Genomic DNA, 16,264 nt, shown 5'->3' with positions numbered 1-16,264 from the left:
TACACCTGTTGTTTACGAAGCATAACATTTGATTCTTCTCATTCCTTCTCTTCTATTTCTCTACACCTCTCTTTACTCCTCTCCCTTCACCTCCGTCTCCCTTTGTGTTGAAAGAAAACAACACTGATTATAAATATCTTTGTAAATCTTTAAAATGTATTGAAAACAACCAGAATAGTGTATTGCTAGGTGAATGAACGACTTCTCCTTTGCTTGATTCTGGGATTAGGAGGGATAGTTGAAGGAAAGAAGGAAAAGAGAGAGAATGAAGCGCTAGAGGAGAAACCGTAGCTAGCTGTTAATGACATAGTGGAGACTGACTTTGTTCAAATATTGTTGATAAATAATTATCAGATCAAAGCAGTCATGATTAATTCATTGTAATGCAATAATAAATGAGCACAGACCAGTGATTAGTATGTATGTATGTATGTATGTATGTGTGTGTGCTCCCGCGTATGCCATATGTGTGTGTGTGTTCGAACGCAGCCCCTTGTTTTGATGAGAGAACAGGGCTGTGGCGAGTGAGGAGAGGAGAGAAAGCAAGGTGGAGCTTCTTTCCCTCCTTCACTCATTCTATGTAAATGCACTGCCGCCTGCTCGTGTTTGATTGGCTGGCTCCCCAAACAGTTCTTCTGACGAACGAGAGAGGACGCGAGAGTAGAGAGAGGGAGGGAGAGAGAGAGAGGGAACGAGAGAGAGCTCCCACACTCTAAAGGAAAGAACGGGGGAGGTGCAGGATCATGTGAGTGCATCGACACATACAGAAACAGAGAGAGAGAAATGGAAATAGAGAGAGGGAGAGAAACAGCGAGGGACAATGCCAGAGAAAACCTCTCGCTGCTCCATAGACCCTGTTGATAAAGGTGCGTTGTTACCAAAACGTGAGCCCATCTGCCTCCCAAAGACCACCTGCACTGGAAGACCACCTGCCACAGACCACCCTGGGGACAACTGATACCAAAGGTCCGGAGAAGAGACTGAGAGAATAGTGCCTTTTGGTTGTAGCAGCATTGCATTAAAGAACCTCGTCAACCAACAAACACATCTGTGTTCTTTTTAAGGGAAGATGAGAAGAGACTGACATCCTCTCCTTTTATCACTCAGCTGTGATGGATCCCCCCGTGCATTACTCCGAGCACACAGACTTGGACCTGGGAGAGGTGGATGGGTGAAGAGAGAGAACAAGAGAGAGTGAGAGAAAGACTGAAGAGAAATGAAGAAATGACTGCTGCATATGACAGGCTTTCCTATCTCTTGTGTGTTGGAGCCAACATTACAATCTGCTGCAGGCCTCCCTCTGCTCTGCCTTGTTCTGCTCTGAGGGAATGGGTCTGCTGCTCTGAGTAGAGATAGAGGTACTGGCCTTTTCCTTTCTACGGTTTGTAGAATGCCACTCTACTGTTTCTAGACTGCTGCTAGTGCTGCTGCCCACTGCCTTTCCCTGAGCCTCAGCTCCCAGTGTGGGCAGCCACTGTGTGTGTTGTTCACAAGATTTTTTTCCGCCTTTTCTCAGTCTCGGCCAGTCCAAGTGGAACATTTAGTACAGAGTGAAAGAGAGAGCGCGCAGTCTGACCTTGAAGCTGTGTAGATGCTTGGAGGCTCACTGCCCACTGTGCTGGACTGGAGTTGGACTCACTCGTCAATACTGCTTTATCCCTGGGGGGAAACCAACACATACACACACTAAACACACTCTCTCAAAGAAACCCTTGAAAGCAGAAAGCACCTTGTTCTTCAGACTGTTTGTTTTGAGGGGGTTAGAAGCCTCGTGTGTATGTGTGTGAAACAAACAATCGACCTTGAGGAGTGTATGTGTGAGAGTATTGTGTGTGTTAATAGTCCTTTTCTAATTAAGCTGGCAGACTGCATTGAGACGGACGATCAGACTGGGCGCCCCTTTCTCTCCCTCTTCCCACTTAGGCCCCATTGTGATCATTAATGTCTATCGCAAACTGCCCATCAATTATGGAGTAGTGAAGTCTCCACAGAAGTAGTGACTGTGGGGAACAGATAGACGGACAGAAGGACGGCCAGAGAAAGAGTGAAGAGGGGGATATAGAAAACAGTTGTAAGCACCAACTGTACATGCTCTCTCTACTGAGCACAGACTCAGTGGAGATGTGAGATAGAGAGGGAGTTGTGTGCCCTTTGTTGAACAGATGAATGAGAGAGGAGCAGAGAGGAGCGTAGAGGCAACACGTGCTTCACAGAAAGAGAGCTAGGGAAGAGAGGGAGGGAGGACGAGAGAAGTGAGCTCGCAAACCGCTGTCACCCTAGTTACATCGGAGCTGCACCGACTTCCACAGGCAACAAATCCAGGACAGAGGAATGTAGCGTGGCCTCGTTGAGAAGAACAGAGAACAACCACTGCTGCGGAGCCTTTCGTTTTCAGGAGGGATCTTTTGGAAGTCACACTAGAGTGTTAATCAGGGAGGGACACTGTCTAAGCGATACTAAAAGTCAAAAGGGGGGACTGTTTAGCGTGTTTCACTTCAAGACTGCCGAGGCATGAGGCAAGCAGACCATCTGAAAGAGAGGAGAGGTATTTATTCCCTCTATGGACGGTGACACGTCTAGTTCACAGAGTAAGGTCTGAATGAATCCTGCTGGACAAGAGGAGAGAGGGAAGAAACTATGAGCTAACTCACCCTCAGTGTCCACCCCTGAAAAGTGCCTGCTCACCGCCCCTATCCTGGCGCAGAGGACCATCTCTCGATCTGTACCCCAACCCCAGAGGAAAGGGTGTTTCGGCACCCCTAAAGAGAGGTGAAACTCTCTGGATATAGACTCTACGGTGTGACTCCACAGCAGCAGAAACATGGATGACTCCAGTATTCTGAGACGCAGGGGTCTGCAGGTAAGAAGTGTTCCCAGCCGACCACCAATCATCAACAAGCACCCTCACATCCACATGTGACCAGAGTGTTGGTTTGTTGTGTTTGTGTACTGACGCCAGGCATTGCGTAGGCTATACAGTATGTATTACCTTCTCTCCTTAGTACTACTGTGCTGTTGAAGTACTGCCTACTTGTTATTAGTCATACTGTGCTTCCTGGAAGTGGCTGTGATAGTGTTTAATAGAAGTGATACTGTGTAGTGCGATCAGCCTGCTTGATGCAGACAGACAGAAACAGTAGAGGGAGGCCAGGGCAGCAGCAGCCAGTGGTGTCAGCATTATTCACTCCCCAAATCTTCAACAGCACAAATCCCTGGCAGAGAGAAGCTTTACAGACCAGGCTCAGAATCAGGAGTGAATTAGACAGGAATATCCTTCTCCACCAGGCAACCCTCAATCCACGTACAGCTCAATTCAGAGTGGACTAGACTGTTATTGTACAGTCAGAGATAATACTACTCAGAGTACACTATGTGCCTTCAGTGTCATGTGCTGCTAAATATTTAGGATTCTTAATTTTAAGAATGAAAGCAGGTAGAATGAGGGCATTGGCTGAACTGATTCATACAGTCCATAACAGACCCTGTCAGACCCATATACTTTCTGTCTGTGCTATGACTGTGCTGACTGTCCATATACTGCCTTTGGCCATGTGTCCAGGCCGTGTGTGTGTGTGTGAGAAGAGCTCTTCTGTCAGGCCGGCTCTGGTGTGACCCTCCTCTGCCCTGCAGTGACACACACACACACACTTTTTTCTATCTCACTCTTTCTATGTCACACACACTTTCTTACTTCATATCACACACACAGTGACGGGCACACACTCTATCCAGTGCTGTTTTCACCCAGCAGTAGTTTAGTTGTGCAACATCTTCCTCAAACCCTGACTGACTGTTGGAATAGCTGCAGGCTGACGACGAGTCGAGATTATTAATACAATACGGTGTCTTTATAGGAACTAGTCAGATCACACTTCACAGCATGTTGTAGTGGGACATTCTGATGTTGTAACAGCAAACAGGTTGATCTGGTTACCCATAGGGTGACACTTCTTCCTGACTCAGTCTGCTTAAAGAAAGGCATGTGTAATAAAGAGGACAGGACAGCAGAGTGTGTCGGTGAGGCCCTGTAAAAGCAGCCTGATATTTAGGAGGACAGATTGCTTAATGGGCCACAGATTGCGGAATGGGTCACCCCCTGGGTTGCAGTTGGAAACGGATTGATCTGAAAAGATGACCTCAGCTCAGACTCTTTGTTTTTGTGTGTGAGTGGAATATGTGCCTTGGGTTCTTTCTTTACGTTTCAGTGTGCGTTTGTGAGTAACTTTGTGTGTGTTTGTATCATTTCAAGTTTCACGTTTTATTGTCACGTGCACAAGTACAGTGAAATGCCTTTCTTGCAAGTTCTTTCCCAACAATGCAGTAATCAATATCAGAAGTAAAAATTGTATACTTAAAAATAACGTAAAGTAGAACAAAAACAAATCCGAAATATAAATAAGAAGAACACGAGAAAGTAAGTAAGTTATATACAGGGTTAGTTCCAGGGTCAGTGACAATACCATATGTGACTTGCTCCATCATTATCGCATTTTGAATATAGGAGATCCTAAGCTTCAAAACGATGTATAACTTACAGTTGAAGTCAGAAGTTTACATACACTTAGGTTGGAGTCATTAAAACTTGTTTTTCAACCACTCCACACGTCTTGTTAACAAACTATAGTTTTAGTTTCTACTTTGTGCATGACACAATAAATTATTCCAACAATTGTTTACAGACAGATTATTTCACTTATAATTCACTGTATCACAATTCCAGTGGGTCAGAAGTTTACATACACTAAGTTGACTGTGCCTTTAAACAGCTTGGAAAATTCCAGAAAATGATGTCATGGCTTTAGAAGCTTCTGATAGGCTAATTGTCATCATTTGAGTCAATTGGATGTGTACCTGTGGGTGTATTTCAAGGCCTACCTTCAAACTCATGGGAAAATCAAAAGACATCAGCCAAGACCTCAGAAAAAAATGTGTAGACCTCCACAAGTCTGGTTCATCCTTGGGAGCAATTTCCAAACGCCTGAAGGTACCACGTTCATCTGTACAAACAATAGTACGCAAGTATAAAGACCATGGGACCACACAGCCATCATACCGCTCAGGAAGGAGACGCGTTCTGTCTCCTAGAGATGAACATACTTTGGTGTGAAAAGTGGAAATCAATCCCAGAACAACAGCAAAGGACCTTGTGAAGATGCTGGGGGAAACAGGTACAAAAGTATCTATATCCACAGTAAAACGAGTCCTATATCGACATAACCTGAAAGGCCGCTCAGCAAGGAAGAAACCACTGCTCCAAAACCGCCATAAAAAAGCCAGACTACGGTTTGCAACTGCACATGGGGACAAAGATCTATGGAGGACTAAAAGTGCCACAATTAAATAAATAAATACACCATTAAATAATTACTTAAATGTGTCATTAATTAATTAAATGTGTCATTAATTAATTAAAATTAGAATTAAATACATAAATGTGTAATTAAATGTATCATTAATTAATTCAAATACCGATTCATTTTATGTAAAATACATATATAATTATTTCACTATTTACATTTACATTTCATGATCCTGCATTGCAGTGATTCATGAATTACTTAAAACTGTCAAACTGACCCATCAAAGTCAGTGGGCGGGGCTAACGCGAATCTAGTCTGATCCATTGCTTTGGTCTGAAGTAGAGTAGGCCAACCTGGATAGAGACAATGGAGGATCTCCGTGAACTTTCCAGGGAGTTGGTTAGAGACATTTTAAACTTAGCAGAGGATGTAGAAGCAGGACCTGCTGACCCAGAGCATGTAGCTAGTAAAGCAGAGGAACTTATTGAAGTTGTTGGAGTCATTTCCGCACTTTCCGACGAAGATATCGACCACAGAGTGATTGCAAATCTAGAAGAAGTTGTCCACCGCTTCTCTGGTACCAGGGCACTTCAGGCCCAACACACACAGGGACCGGGGCGTTTGGCGTTTGACATACCGAGTGCAGTTCTGGAGCATCAACTTCTTTGTGGAGTTCCCGCAGTTCAAATTTGCAGCGATGTTCGGTGTGTCAAAGAGGACCATCAGGAGGCGCATGCAACAATACAGTTTAAGGTATTTACACTAAATTCATGAGTTTTCTGTTTATGAATTGCTGCTCTCATACACTCGGAAAGAATATGACGTTTAAGGTAACATTACTTGATGTTGTGTTTTTCTTGTTTGTACAGAAAGACAGATCTCTATTCAGCTGTGAATGATGAGGAGTTAGACTGTATTGTAAGTGAAATTCACAAAGTCATCCAAACACCGGCTACAAGCTAATGCGTGGTCACCTGAATGCAAGAGGTGTGCATGTTCCAAGTGAGTAGATAATAATATGGGCATTATTTAAATGTATTTTTAATTTGGAGCTCTGCCCCTTTGAAAGGTGAAGGAAGCCCGCTTATGGAAAGACATCAACCTGTGAGCTGTAGTTTCTACAGTGCATACTATGCAAAGCTGTATTATTTTAAAAAACTGAATAAGTAACATTTCATTTCTCACTGCCTTGGTGACCAAAAATAACAATCTTGTGTAAGGACATGTCAAACTAGTTTTAAGTACAAGACTGATTATGCTTGTCATCCATTCAGGTTCCTGAAGAATATGGGATCGATTGGAACGGACCTCACTGCCTTCATCGAGGCACTGTGTCAGTCCCCGAGGTTCAGCTGGCCCGTGAGCTCTCAGATGAAGAGGTTGCAATTTTGCCAGCTCCAGGAGTTTCTGTTACTGATGCACTTAGACTATATGTAGAGACTGTGGAAGTGTTATCAAGAATCTTAGACTGATGTCCAACCCATGTTTTTATTTGTTGTGTTAGAACAAGCAAGGAAAAACTGAAAGTTTACTTTCCTTTTAAAAGAAAGGAAAAAAAGCTGTTTCTTTGAAGCTTCCTGTCTCATTATGGTCCACAGAATGACTAACATGAATGCTGTACTGTTAGCACTGAAGGTGCAGAACAGTTTGATTTTAGTAAATGGAAGAAAAAAAAGTCAACTACTGCACAGTGTGTTAATGTTTTCAAAGACACTGAACTTGTGTCAATTCATCTGAACTGTGTATGCATTGACATTAGGGCTGGGCAATATGGAGAAAATCAAATATCACATTTTTGACCTAACACCTTGATGTCGATATTGCAACGATATTGTAAGGTTGACAATTGGTGCATTCACAAAATATCTTCCACATTTAGATTTCGGATAAATAACTATCATATTGTGGATATAATGACTAAGTGGTAAAAGGCAAATAATAGAACAGCTAGAACAGTCTGGTAAGTTCAGAAAATGACATCACTTTACTGTAATGCAGCCTTTGAAACCAGGAAAAGACTAAACTTACCATGTAACGATATTACACTTCTTCAAAATCTAATGGTGCTTTTCCATTACATGGTACCTACTCGCCTCGTCCTAAAATCTGCAATGGGAAACGGACGCACAGCGAGTCGAGGCGAGTCAAGTAGGTACTGGTAATGGAAAAGCACCTTAAGACGATATCTAGTCTTATATCACGATAGATATAATATTAAAATATTGCCCAGCCCTAATTGACGTCTGAAAAAACTTAAACAAGCCCAAATCCAGTACTTTTTATGGCAGCGACAAGTGCTTTCTCAAAGTCCATGTAGAGTTTGAAATGAGCTGGCAGCTTTAGGGTTTCAAAGCATGTGGAGGACGTAGGAAGGGTTCCTCCAGAAATCTCCACTCTCAGTTCAGGAGGAAGCATCTCCCAGCCAACCCAGAATGTCAGCAGCTGGGCCAGGGTACCTGATGAAGCTAAAAGTCATAGAATGGATTAAAGACATTTAGTTCAACTGTAATTGATCATATCTATCCATGAGACATAGAAGCATTTGTAAAGAGAGAAAATAAGGTTTATACCTGTTTCAATGAACATCCTTAGAAAGCCAGTGATGCGGCAGGTGGTGTCTAAGTCAAAGTCTTCATCATCACTGTCCTCAACTGGCCATGTGATTTTTTTCTAGGAGCATCTTAAAGAAAACAAAAATTGTAATTTAAAAAAAGGGAGAACTTATTTTGGTGAAGGACTATGCAGATCAAATTCTTAGAAAATGGAAAAATATCCATCTCAGTCATTGAAAATACACGTAAATTCATCAAGTTAAGTCACAAATATAACTAAATTACTGACTTACCTGGGGTGTGAACTGCATTTCAGCCATTTTGGGGAAAAGAAGTGGTACAACATCCGGCCTAGATGTCAGCAGGGGCCATACCATCACATCTTTCAGTCCCTTTCTCAACTGTTTAATTTGGCGCATGGTCCTCCCAACGACCTAAGAGACAGACCGACCCATATTACAGCCCAAATCCTTAACCCAAATTTGACAAAAGTTGGCACAGTAGGAAAAATGTTAATAAACACAAAGTGCTTTATAAAAATCCATTAAAACTCTAGTACTTAAACTCTCGTGTTAACATAACAAGCCAGGGTTCACAACACATTCTATAATTTCAACAAGTACAGCGATGAATTCTGTCACTTAACCAGCAGGAACTCACTGCATGGAGTAGAAGTTTGTTATGTAGCCATCTCCGATTTGTTTTGGTGACTGCCGGAAGATCCCAAGACATGGAAAGATCTGAAACTGTGTCCTTCTGTTCCGGTGTAAGATCTTCATGTTCAAGCTAGAATTAAGACCATACAAGTTATTATATCTGCCCAAGCAATATTTTTTACATGGCAAAGTTTCTTTTAGGTTACATACCAGTTCTATGATGCTCCTGATGTGCAGATCAGGACAGTCTTCTGTAACAACAGGAGCCATTTCAGGGTCCCCATTGAACAGTACATGAATTACAGCAGGACTTAGTCCTGTGACATGGGGACCATCATGCAGAAAGGTGTGGCCCAACATCCTTCCTGCAACCCGGAAGAGGTTGCTTTCAATAAGTGCCTCTGATGCTGCTGGAACAAGATGGTCAGGTTCACCCTCAAATAGCAGTGTTCGGCCCATTCCTCCTGTAAAGTACCAAGAGAGCAGGGAATAAAGTCACAACAATTAACCTCTTAAATGCATTAAATAAAAATGTATGATAGATAGATAGATAGTTAGATAGATAGATAGATATATTACATCATACTAGTGGCGATTACTTGGCCTGTGGTATTGCTGCTTGTAGAATTCACTTAAACCAAATTGTAGCCTACTCCAAAATGACTTACAGAAGGACCCCAAACCACTTCAAATTCAATTCCCCTGTATACCCTACTACAGACTTACCTGACACAAAACATTGCCCACCGGCCCTCCGCTAAACAGCACATATCCGCGTTCATCAACCACCAGAACGTACGTGTACGCGTGTGTGTGTGTGCGCGCGCATAGAGAGAGGCGGTGTAGAGTGAGTCACGACACAAACAGGTGCTCAGTCAGCGTTGCATGCAGTGTGAGAATGGCAAGCAGCAAGAGCGGCAAAAGCCAATGTGTGCTTCTTTTACCTATATATGTAACGCTATCTTTTGCGTTTATCCAAACGTCGTCAAACTTGGCACTGCACTTACTCGTGACCAGAGCAAGACACCTGTCAAGTTTGAAATCCATCGGACTAACTGAGAGACATGCGCTACAGACAGACATTTCTGCAATTTATAGATGGATTAACCTTCAAAAAATTAGTAAGATACTTACCAAGATCTAGACTGAATCCAAACTGGAGTTTGGATATGATTGTTGTCATAAAGTACCGCATCACTCCCTCTCCGATAGCAACATCACCTGAAATAAAATACTGATAATAACACTGGAAAAAAAGTGGCGGCCTAATACAGGTAACTGGATTTGGTAACATTTAACAAGAAAGGGAGAAAAACTTCTATTGGCTGTAATTCTAGAATAGCATCCTTAATATTGATTATTCCAGATAACAAGAGTATATTGTGCACAATATTCACATACATACATATAACATTTTTATCAATTATATAATTTTGTGCATTCCATTCTCCCATTTAACAATTACATATAAGCTACTTGAGTGGTATAAACTGTACTGATGTATTTATATTATAAATGTTATATTACTTACCAACCAGAGTACAATGAAGTGGACATGCCCATTCTTGCTGCTGTTTATAGAATAAGAGAAGCTCCCGTTCCCTGTCCTCTTCAGAGTCCCTTACATCCATCTTCATTCTAAGTGGTTTCCCAGTTGCATGTTCCCTTAGCAGATTCTCTTTGAAAACTTTGGCAGCTTGAGTGGGTTCTTTAATAAGCTTCCATTCTAAACAAACAACAACAATAAAGTTATCTATTACAGAGAGACATATTGTGAGTTGGCATGTTACCTGCATATACAGATATCCTCTCACTCTACAGAACAGGAGGAAAATTCTGTTCATTTCACTGACAAAACGTGAGACCCAACATCTTCAGAACCTGTCACAACGCTGAGTTGACATAAAAACAGCACTACTAAACAACTACAACTAAATATTAGAAAAATAGAAAAACCCAGTTGCATGTTATTAATTGTCTGTAACTGTATTATCTTATCTAATTATATCCTACAGGTGTTATCTTTCTATTAACTTTTCAGTTACACACAATCTTATAGCAACACTATTGTGATGACACAAACCACTGTCTGTTTCTTTGCGATCCAACTCCTCGTTGACAATCACTGCCGGTACTACTGCACTCTCAGCTGATGTTTCAGGCCTCACTGGAACACTGTCACTGACTAGGGCTGTCTCACTATCATTTTCTTCACTTTGGCCTCCCTCTTGTTCTCTTTCTGATTCCTGCATGGGTGTCCTTGAAGTTAACACAATTGAAATGATGGTCATACTCGCTTATTTGTGTGCACAACAATAAGAGAGACATATTCCCAAAGAAAATAAATTATGCTACCCTTGCATTGCTTTAAGAAGTACATACCCATTGCAGCTCAATCTGTGCAGCTTCATCTCTGAAAAGGGAACTTCCTTCTGACAAGTGATGCAGGGGATGACTGGACCAGAGGCAGGACGTGAGCTCTCCTAACAACAACAACAACAAATGGCTTTTAATTAATGATTAAAAGTCACCAGTAATCTTTGTTTTGATTATGTATTAAACTAAGTCTCTGTAAATGTATGTACACAATCTAAGGGTAGATCCTGTTGAAGTGGACGTATGTAGATTGTAGCCTGTCCAATCATCGTCGATGGATCTTTCAGATAGGCAAGGGTGTATCCAGTGCTGGGACACTGAAGCAACGCAAGATTTAGACTGCGAGTAGATCCTACAAGTTTTAGAAATTCAAAGCCTCCCCCTTGTTGGAGCTTCGGAAACACTTCCATCAGTTTATTTGTTATAACCATGGGATCGTGGTCATTCCCTGGAGAAAAAAAAACAAAACAAAATCATAACTCACCTCACCTTAAATTAAGCAAATAAGCCTGTGATAACTATTATTGACACTATGAACACCAATTAAGTTTGAGTCACTATAAAAAGAAATGCAAATAATTTCAACAAGCCACAGACAGTACAAACTTTTTTTACTTTTGGTAAATGCCTAGTTTCGCACTGACCTGAAAATGTTACTTTTTGCTCTCCAAGTCCTGAAGTAAGAAGTTCAGCTTTAAACAGTACGCTTGGAATTTTATCCGCATTGTGGTCAGCCAAACAACAGACAGTGTGTGTGTAGCTTCTTCGGCTAACTTGGACTTGTGCTGGTCGTCTCGTCATATTCCTTCTGGCTCCAATGTTATATGGCGCAAAGAGCCTTGCTACCTCCGCTGCAACACAGAAAAACGTAACAGCTCAATGGTCACCAGTCAGCTAAAACAGCCTCTACTTCTATCTTGGGATGCTCAAGCCAGCTAACACCATTTAGCCGATTAGCGAACTAGCTAGGTTTATGCTTCCCCCCCCATTAACAATAAAGTGTCACGCACGAAGCATCATAATACCGCATGCAAATACATGTTCGAGTCGATCTAATTTAACCTACACGTGTGTCCCGAATCATTAAATAGTAGCACACCTGGCTAACATGAAATTACTTAGCTTACCTTGGACAGGTGTACGTGATTGAGCGGCCGGTATCTGCTGTGACTGAGCTGCCGGAGTCACCGGTGCCGCGGGAGCCGTTGGACTTCTGCTCAGAGCTTCCTCAATCAAATTCGCTGCTTCTTTCAGCAGCTCCGGGCAACTTTTAGACATTTTGTCCTGCACCTCACACAGCGTCTCAACATTGGGGCTAGCAGGACCGAGTCTTCTCTTGATTTTTAGCCGTTGCAATGAAAGTACTGTTTAACCGTGTAACTAAACCAACGTAGAGGTGAATAGCGCCACCCAGTGTATTGGAATGTGTTCAGTAGCTCTGCATCAATCCATTATCCGGAATTGATTTGTCTTGGCTTGATGCAGAGGATAACCAATCAGGCGTTAGGTTCCGCCTACCAACTTTTGATGGGTCAGTTTGACAGTTTTAAGTAATTCATGAATCACTCCAACGCAGGACCATGAAATGTAAATGTAAATAGTGAAATAATTATATATGTATTTTACATAAAATGAATCGGTATTTGAATTAATTAATGATACATTTAATTACACATTTATGTATTTAATTCTAATTTTAATTAATTAATGACACATTTAATTAATTAATGACACATTTAAGTAATTATTTAATGGTGTATTTATTTATTTAATTGTGGCACTTTTAGTCCTCCATAAAGATCGTACCTTTTGGAGAAATGTCCTCTGGTCTGATGAAACAAAAATGGAACTGTTTGCTCATAATGACCATCGTTATGTTTGGAGGAAAAAGGGGGTAGCTTGCAAGCCGAAGAACACCATCCCAACCGTGAAGCACGGGGGTGGCAGCATCATGCTGTGGGGGTGCTTTGCTGCAGGAGGGACTGGTGCACTTCACAAAATAGATGGCATCATGAGGAAGGAAAATTATGTGGATATATTGAAGCAACATCTCAAGACATCAGTCAGGAAGTTAAAGCTTGGTCGCAAATGGGTCTTCCAAATGGACAATGAGCCCAAGGATACTTCCAAAGTTGTGGCAAAATGGCTTAAGGACAACAAAGTCAAGGTATTGGAGTGGATATCACAAAGCCCTGACCTCAATCCTATAGAAAATATGTGGGCAGAACTGAAAAAGCGTGTGCGAGCAAGGAGGCCTACAAACCTGACTCAGTTACACAAGCTCTGTCAGGAGGAATGGGCCAAAATTCACCCAACTTATTGTGGGAAGTTGTGGAAGGCTACCCGAAACGTTTGACCCAAGTTAAACAATTTAAAGGCAATGCTACCAAATACTAATTGAGTGTATGTAAACTTCAGACCCACTGGGAAAGTGATGAAAGAAATAAAAACTTAAATAAATCATTCTCTCCACTATTGTTCTGACATTTCACATTCTTAAAATAAAGTGGTGATCCTAACTGACCTAAGACAGGGAATTTTACTAGGATTAAATGTCAGGAATTGTGAAAAACTGAGTTTAAAAGTATTTGGCTAAGGTGTATGTAAACTTCCGACTTCAACTGTATCAGCTCTATAAATGTTGCTCTGTAGAACTAGTTATAACGTAGGTATCCCTGATCAGCTGTTCAGAGAAAATCACCCCCAAAGTTTGTCAGTTTTCAGCGTGCCGCTGTTTGCATTCTGCCCGTCACGACGCAATTTGTAGAAGTGCTGTAGAAGACATCATGTCTGTTATTTGGAATAACGTGTAGCTTGTTTGTTACTAATTTAACAGTTTAACAGGATAATGTGCTAGCTAGCTGGTTAATGTCTAAAAATGAGATTATGGGTGTCCTAAACAGCTACAGTAGTTAGCTAGCTTGTCAGTTGACTGTTAGCAAGCTAAGGACTCGTTTTGAAAGTTTGATCTTATCATTTGGCTTTAAAAGTCGACTTACACGTTAATTTCAACATTGAAACTAATTGGAATGGTTTGAAAACATGTTGTTCGAGTGAATTTCGTTTTATTCTAAAAACGGACCATATCAATATTTTTGATGACATGTGCATTTGTTATAGTAATTAGCTAGCATGTCAAGTGACTGATTTTAATAGAGCATGTCACATATTTACAATGTGCAACAATACTGGAGTTCTAAGAGTAGATACAGTGAGGGAAAAAAGTATTTGATCCCCTGCTGATTTTGTACGTTTGCCCACTGACAAAGACATGATCAGTCTATAATTTTAATGGTAGGTTTATTTGAACAGTGAGAGACAGAATAACAACAAAAAAATCCAGAAAAACACATGTCAAAAATGTTATCAATTGATTTGCATTTTAATGAGGGAAATAAGTATTTGACGCCTCTCCAAAACATGACTTAGTACTTGGTGGCAAAACCCTTGTTGGCAATCACAGAGGTCAGACGTTTCTTGTAGTTGGCCACCAGGTTTGCACACATCTCAGGAGGGATTTTGTTCCACTCCTCTTTGCAGATCTTCTCTAAGTCATTAAGGTTTTGAGGCTGACGTTTGGCAACTCAAACCTTCAGCTCCCTCCACAGATTTTCTATGGGATTAAGGTCTGGAGACTGGCTAGGCCACTCCAGGACCTTAATGTGCTTCTTCTTGAGCCACTCCTTTGTTGCCTTGGCCATGTTTTTTGGGTCATTGTCATGCTGGAATACCCATCCACGACCCATTTTCAATGCCCTGGCTGAGGGAAGGAGGTTCTCACCCAAGATTTGACGGTACATGGCCCCGTCCATCGTCCCTTTGATGCGGTGAAGTTGTCCTGTCCCCTTAGCAGAAAAACACCCCCAAACCATAATGTTTCCACCTCCATGTTTGACGGTGGGGATGGTGTTCTTGGGGTCATAGGCAGCATTCCTCCTCCTCCAAACACGGCGAGTTGAGTTGATGCCAAAGAGCTCGATTTTGGTCTCATCTGACCACCTCTGAATCATTCAGATGTTCATTGGCAAACTTCAGACAGGCCTGTATATGTGCTTTCTTGAGCAGGGGGACCTTGCGGGCGCTGCAGGATTTCAGTCCTTCACAGCGTAGTGTGTTACCAATTGTTTTCTTGGTGACTATGGTCCCAGCTGCCTTGACATCATTGACAAGATCCTCCCGTGTAGTTCTGGGCTGATTCCTCACCGTTCTCCTGATCATTGCAACTCTACGAGGTGAGATCTTGCATGGAGCCCCAGGCCGAGGGAGATTGACAGTTATTTTGTGTTTCTTTCATTTGCGAATAATTGCACCAACTGTTGTCACCTTCTCACCAAGCTGCTTGGCGATGGTCTTGTAGCCCATTCCAGCCTTGTGTAGGTCTACAATCTTGTCCCTAACATCCTTGGAGAGCTCTTTGGTCTTGGCCATGGTGGAGAGTTTGGAATCTGATTGATTGATTGCTTCTGTGGACAGGTGTCTTTTATACAGGTAACAAGCTCCTTTTAAGAGTGTGCTCCTAATCTCAGCTCGTTACCTGTACAAAAGACACCTGGGAGCCAGAAATCTTTCTGATTGAGAGGTGGTCAAATACTTATTTCCCTCATTAAAATGCAAATCAATTTATAAAATGTTTGACATGCGTTTTTCTGGATTGTTTTGTTGTTATTCTGTCTCTCACTGTTAAAATAAACCTACCATTAAAATTCTAGACTGATCATGTCTTTGTCAGTGGGCAAACATACAAAATCAGCAGGGGATCAAATACTTTTTTCCCTCACTGTATGTACACTGCCTTCAGAAGGTATTCACACCCATTGACTTTTCCACATTTTGTTGTTACAGCCTGAATTTAAAATTGATTACATTGAGATTGTTTTGTCACTGGCCTACACACAACACCCCATAATGTCAAATTAAATATGAAAAGCTGAAATGTCTTGAGTCAAGTATTCAACCCCTTTGTTATGGCAAGTCTAAATAAGTTCAGGAGCAAATATTTGCTTAACAAGGCAGATAATAAGTTGCTTGGACTGTTTAACATGATTTTGGAATGACTACCTCATCTCTGTACCCCACACATACAATTATCTGTAAGGTTCCGCAGTCGAGCAGTGAATTTCAAACACAGATGAAACCACAAAGAGCAGGGAGGTTTAACAATACCTTGCAAAGAAGGGCACCTATTGGTAGATGGGTAAAAATATAAAAAAGCAGACAGTGAATATCCTGTTGACCATCGTGAAGTTATTAATTACACTTTGGATGGTGGATGGTGTATCAATACACCCAGTCACTGCAAAGATACAGGCGTCCTTCCTAACAGTTGCCGGAGAGCAAGGAAAGCGCTCAGGGATTTCACAATGAGGCCAATGGTGACTTT

General features: G+C 41.7%; 1 protein-coding gene across 2 annotated transcripts; it reads right to left on the bottom strand.

The window, feature by feature from the left end:
- Nucleotides 1-7,681: 7,681 nt before the first annotated feature.
- Nucleotides 7,682-11,075, bottom strand: LOC311148627 (uncharacterized protein). Of its 2 annotated transcripts, XM_084185615.1 has the most exons (8): nt 10,891-11,075; nt 10,040-10,234; nt 9,643-9,729; nt 8,719-8,972; nt 8,513-8,638; nt 8,146-8,286; nt 7,871-7,980; nt 7,682-7,765 (listed from the first exon to the last, which is right to left on the bottom strand). In XM_084185615.1, exons 1-7 carry the CDS (start codon nt 10,892-10,894, stop codon nt 7,948-7,950), a joined length of 840 nt encoding a protein of 279 aa, XP_084041741.1. In that variant the 5' UTR covers nt 10,895-11,075; the 3' UTR covers nt 7,682-7,765; nt 7,871-7,947. The 2 variants fall into 2 exon arrangements, with proteins under 2 accessions (XP_084041741.1, XP_084041740.1); XM_084185614.1 differs by lacking the exon at nt 10,891-11,075 and having other exon boundaries at nt 10,040-10,458.
- Nucleotides 11,076-16,264: the final 5,189 nt, after the last annotated feature.

Source organism: Coregonus lavaretus (assembly GCF_964263955.1).
Source record: "Coregonus lavaretus genome assembly, chromosome: 21".
Taxonomy (NCBI): Eukaryota; Metazoa; Chordata; class Actinopteri; order Salmoniformes; family Salmonidae; genus Coregonus; species Coregonus lavaretus.
The sequence above is the reverse complement of the archived record's forward strand: the minus strand, read 5'-3'. Positions and strand labels throughout refer to the sequence as shown.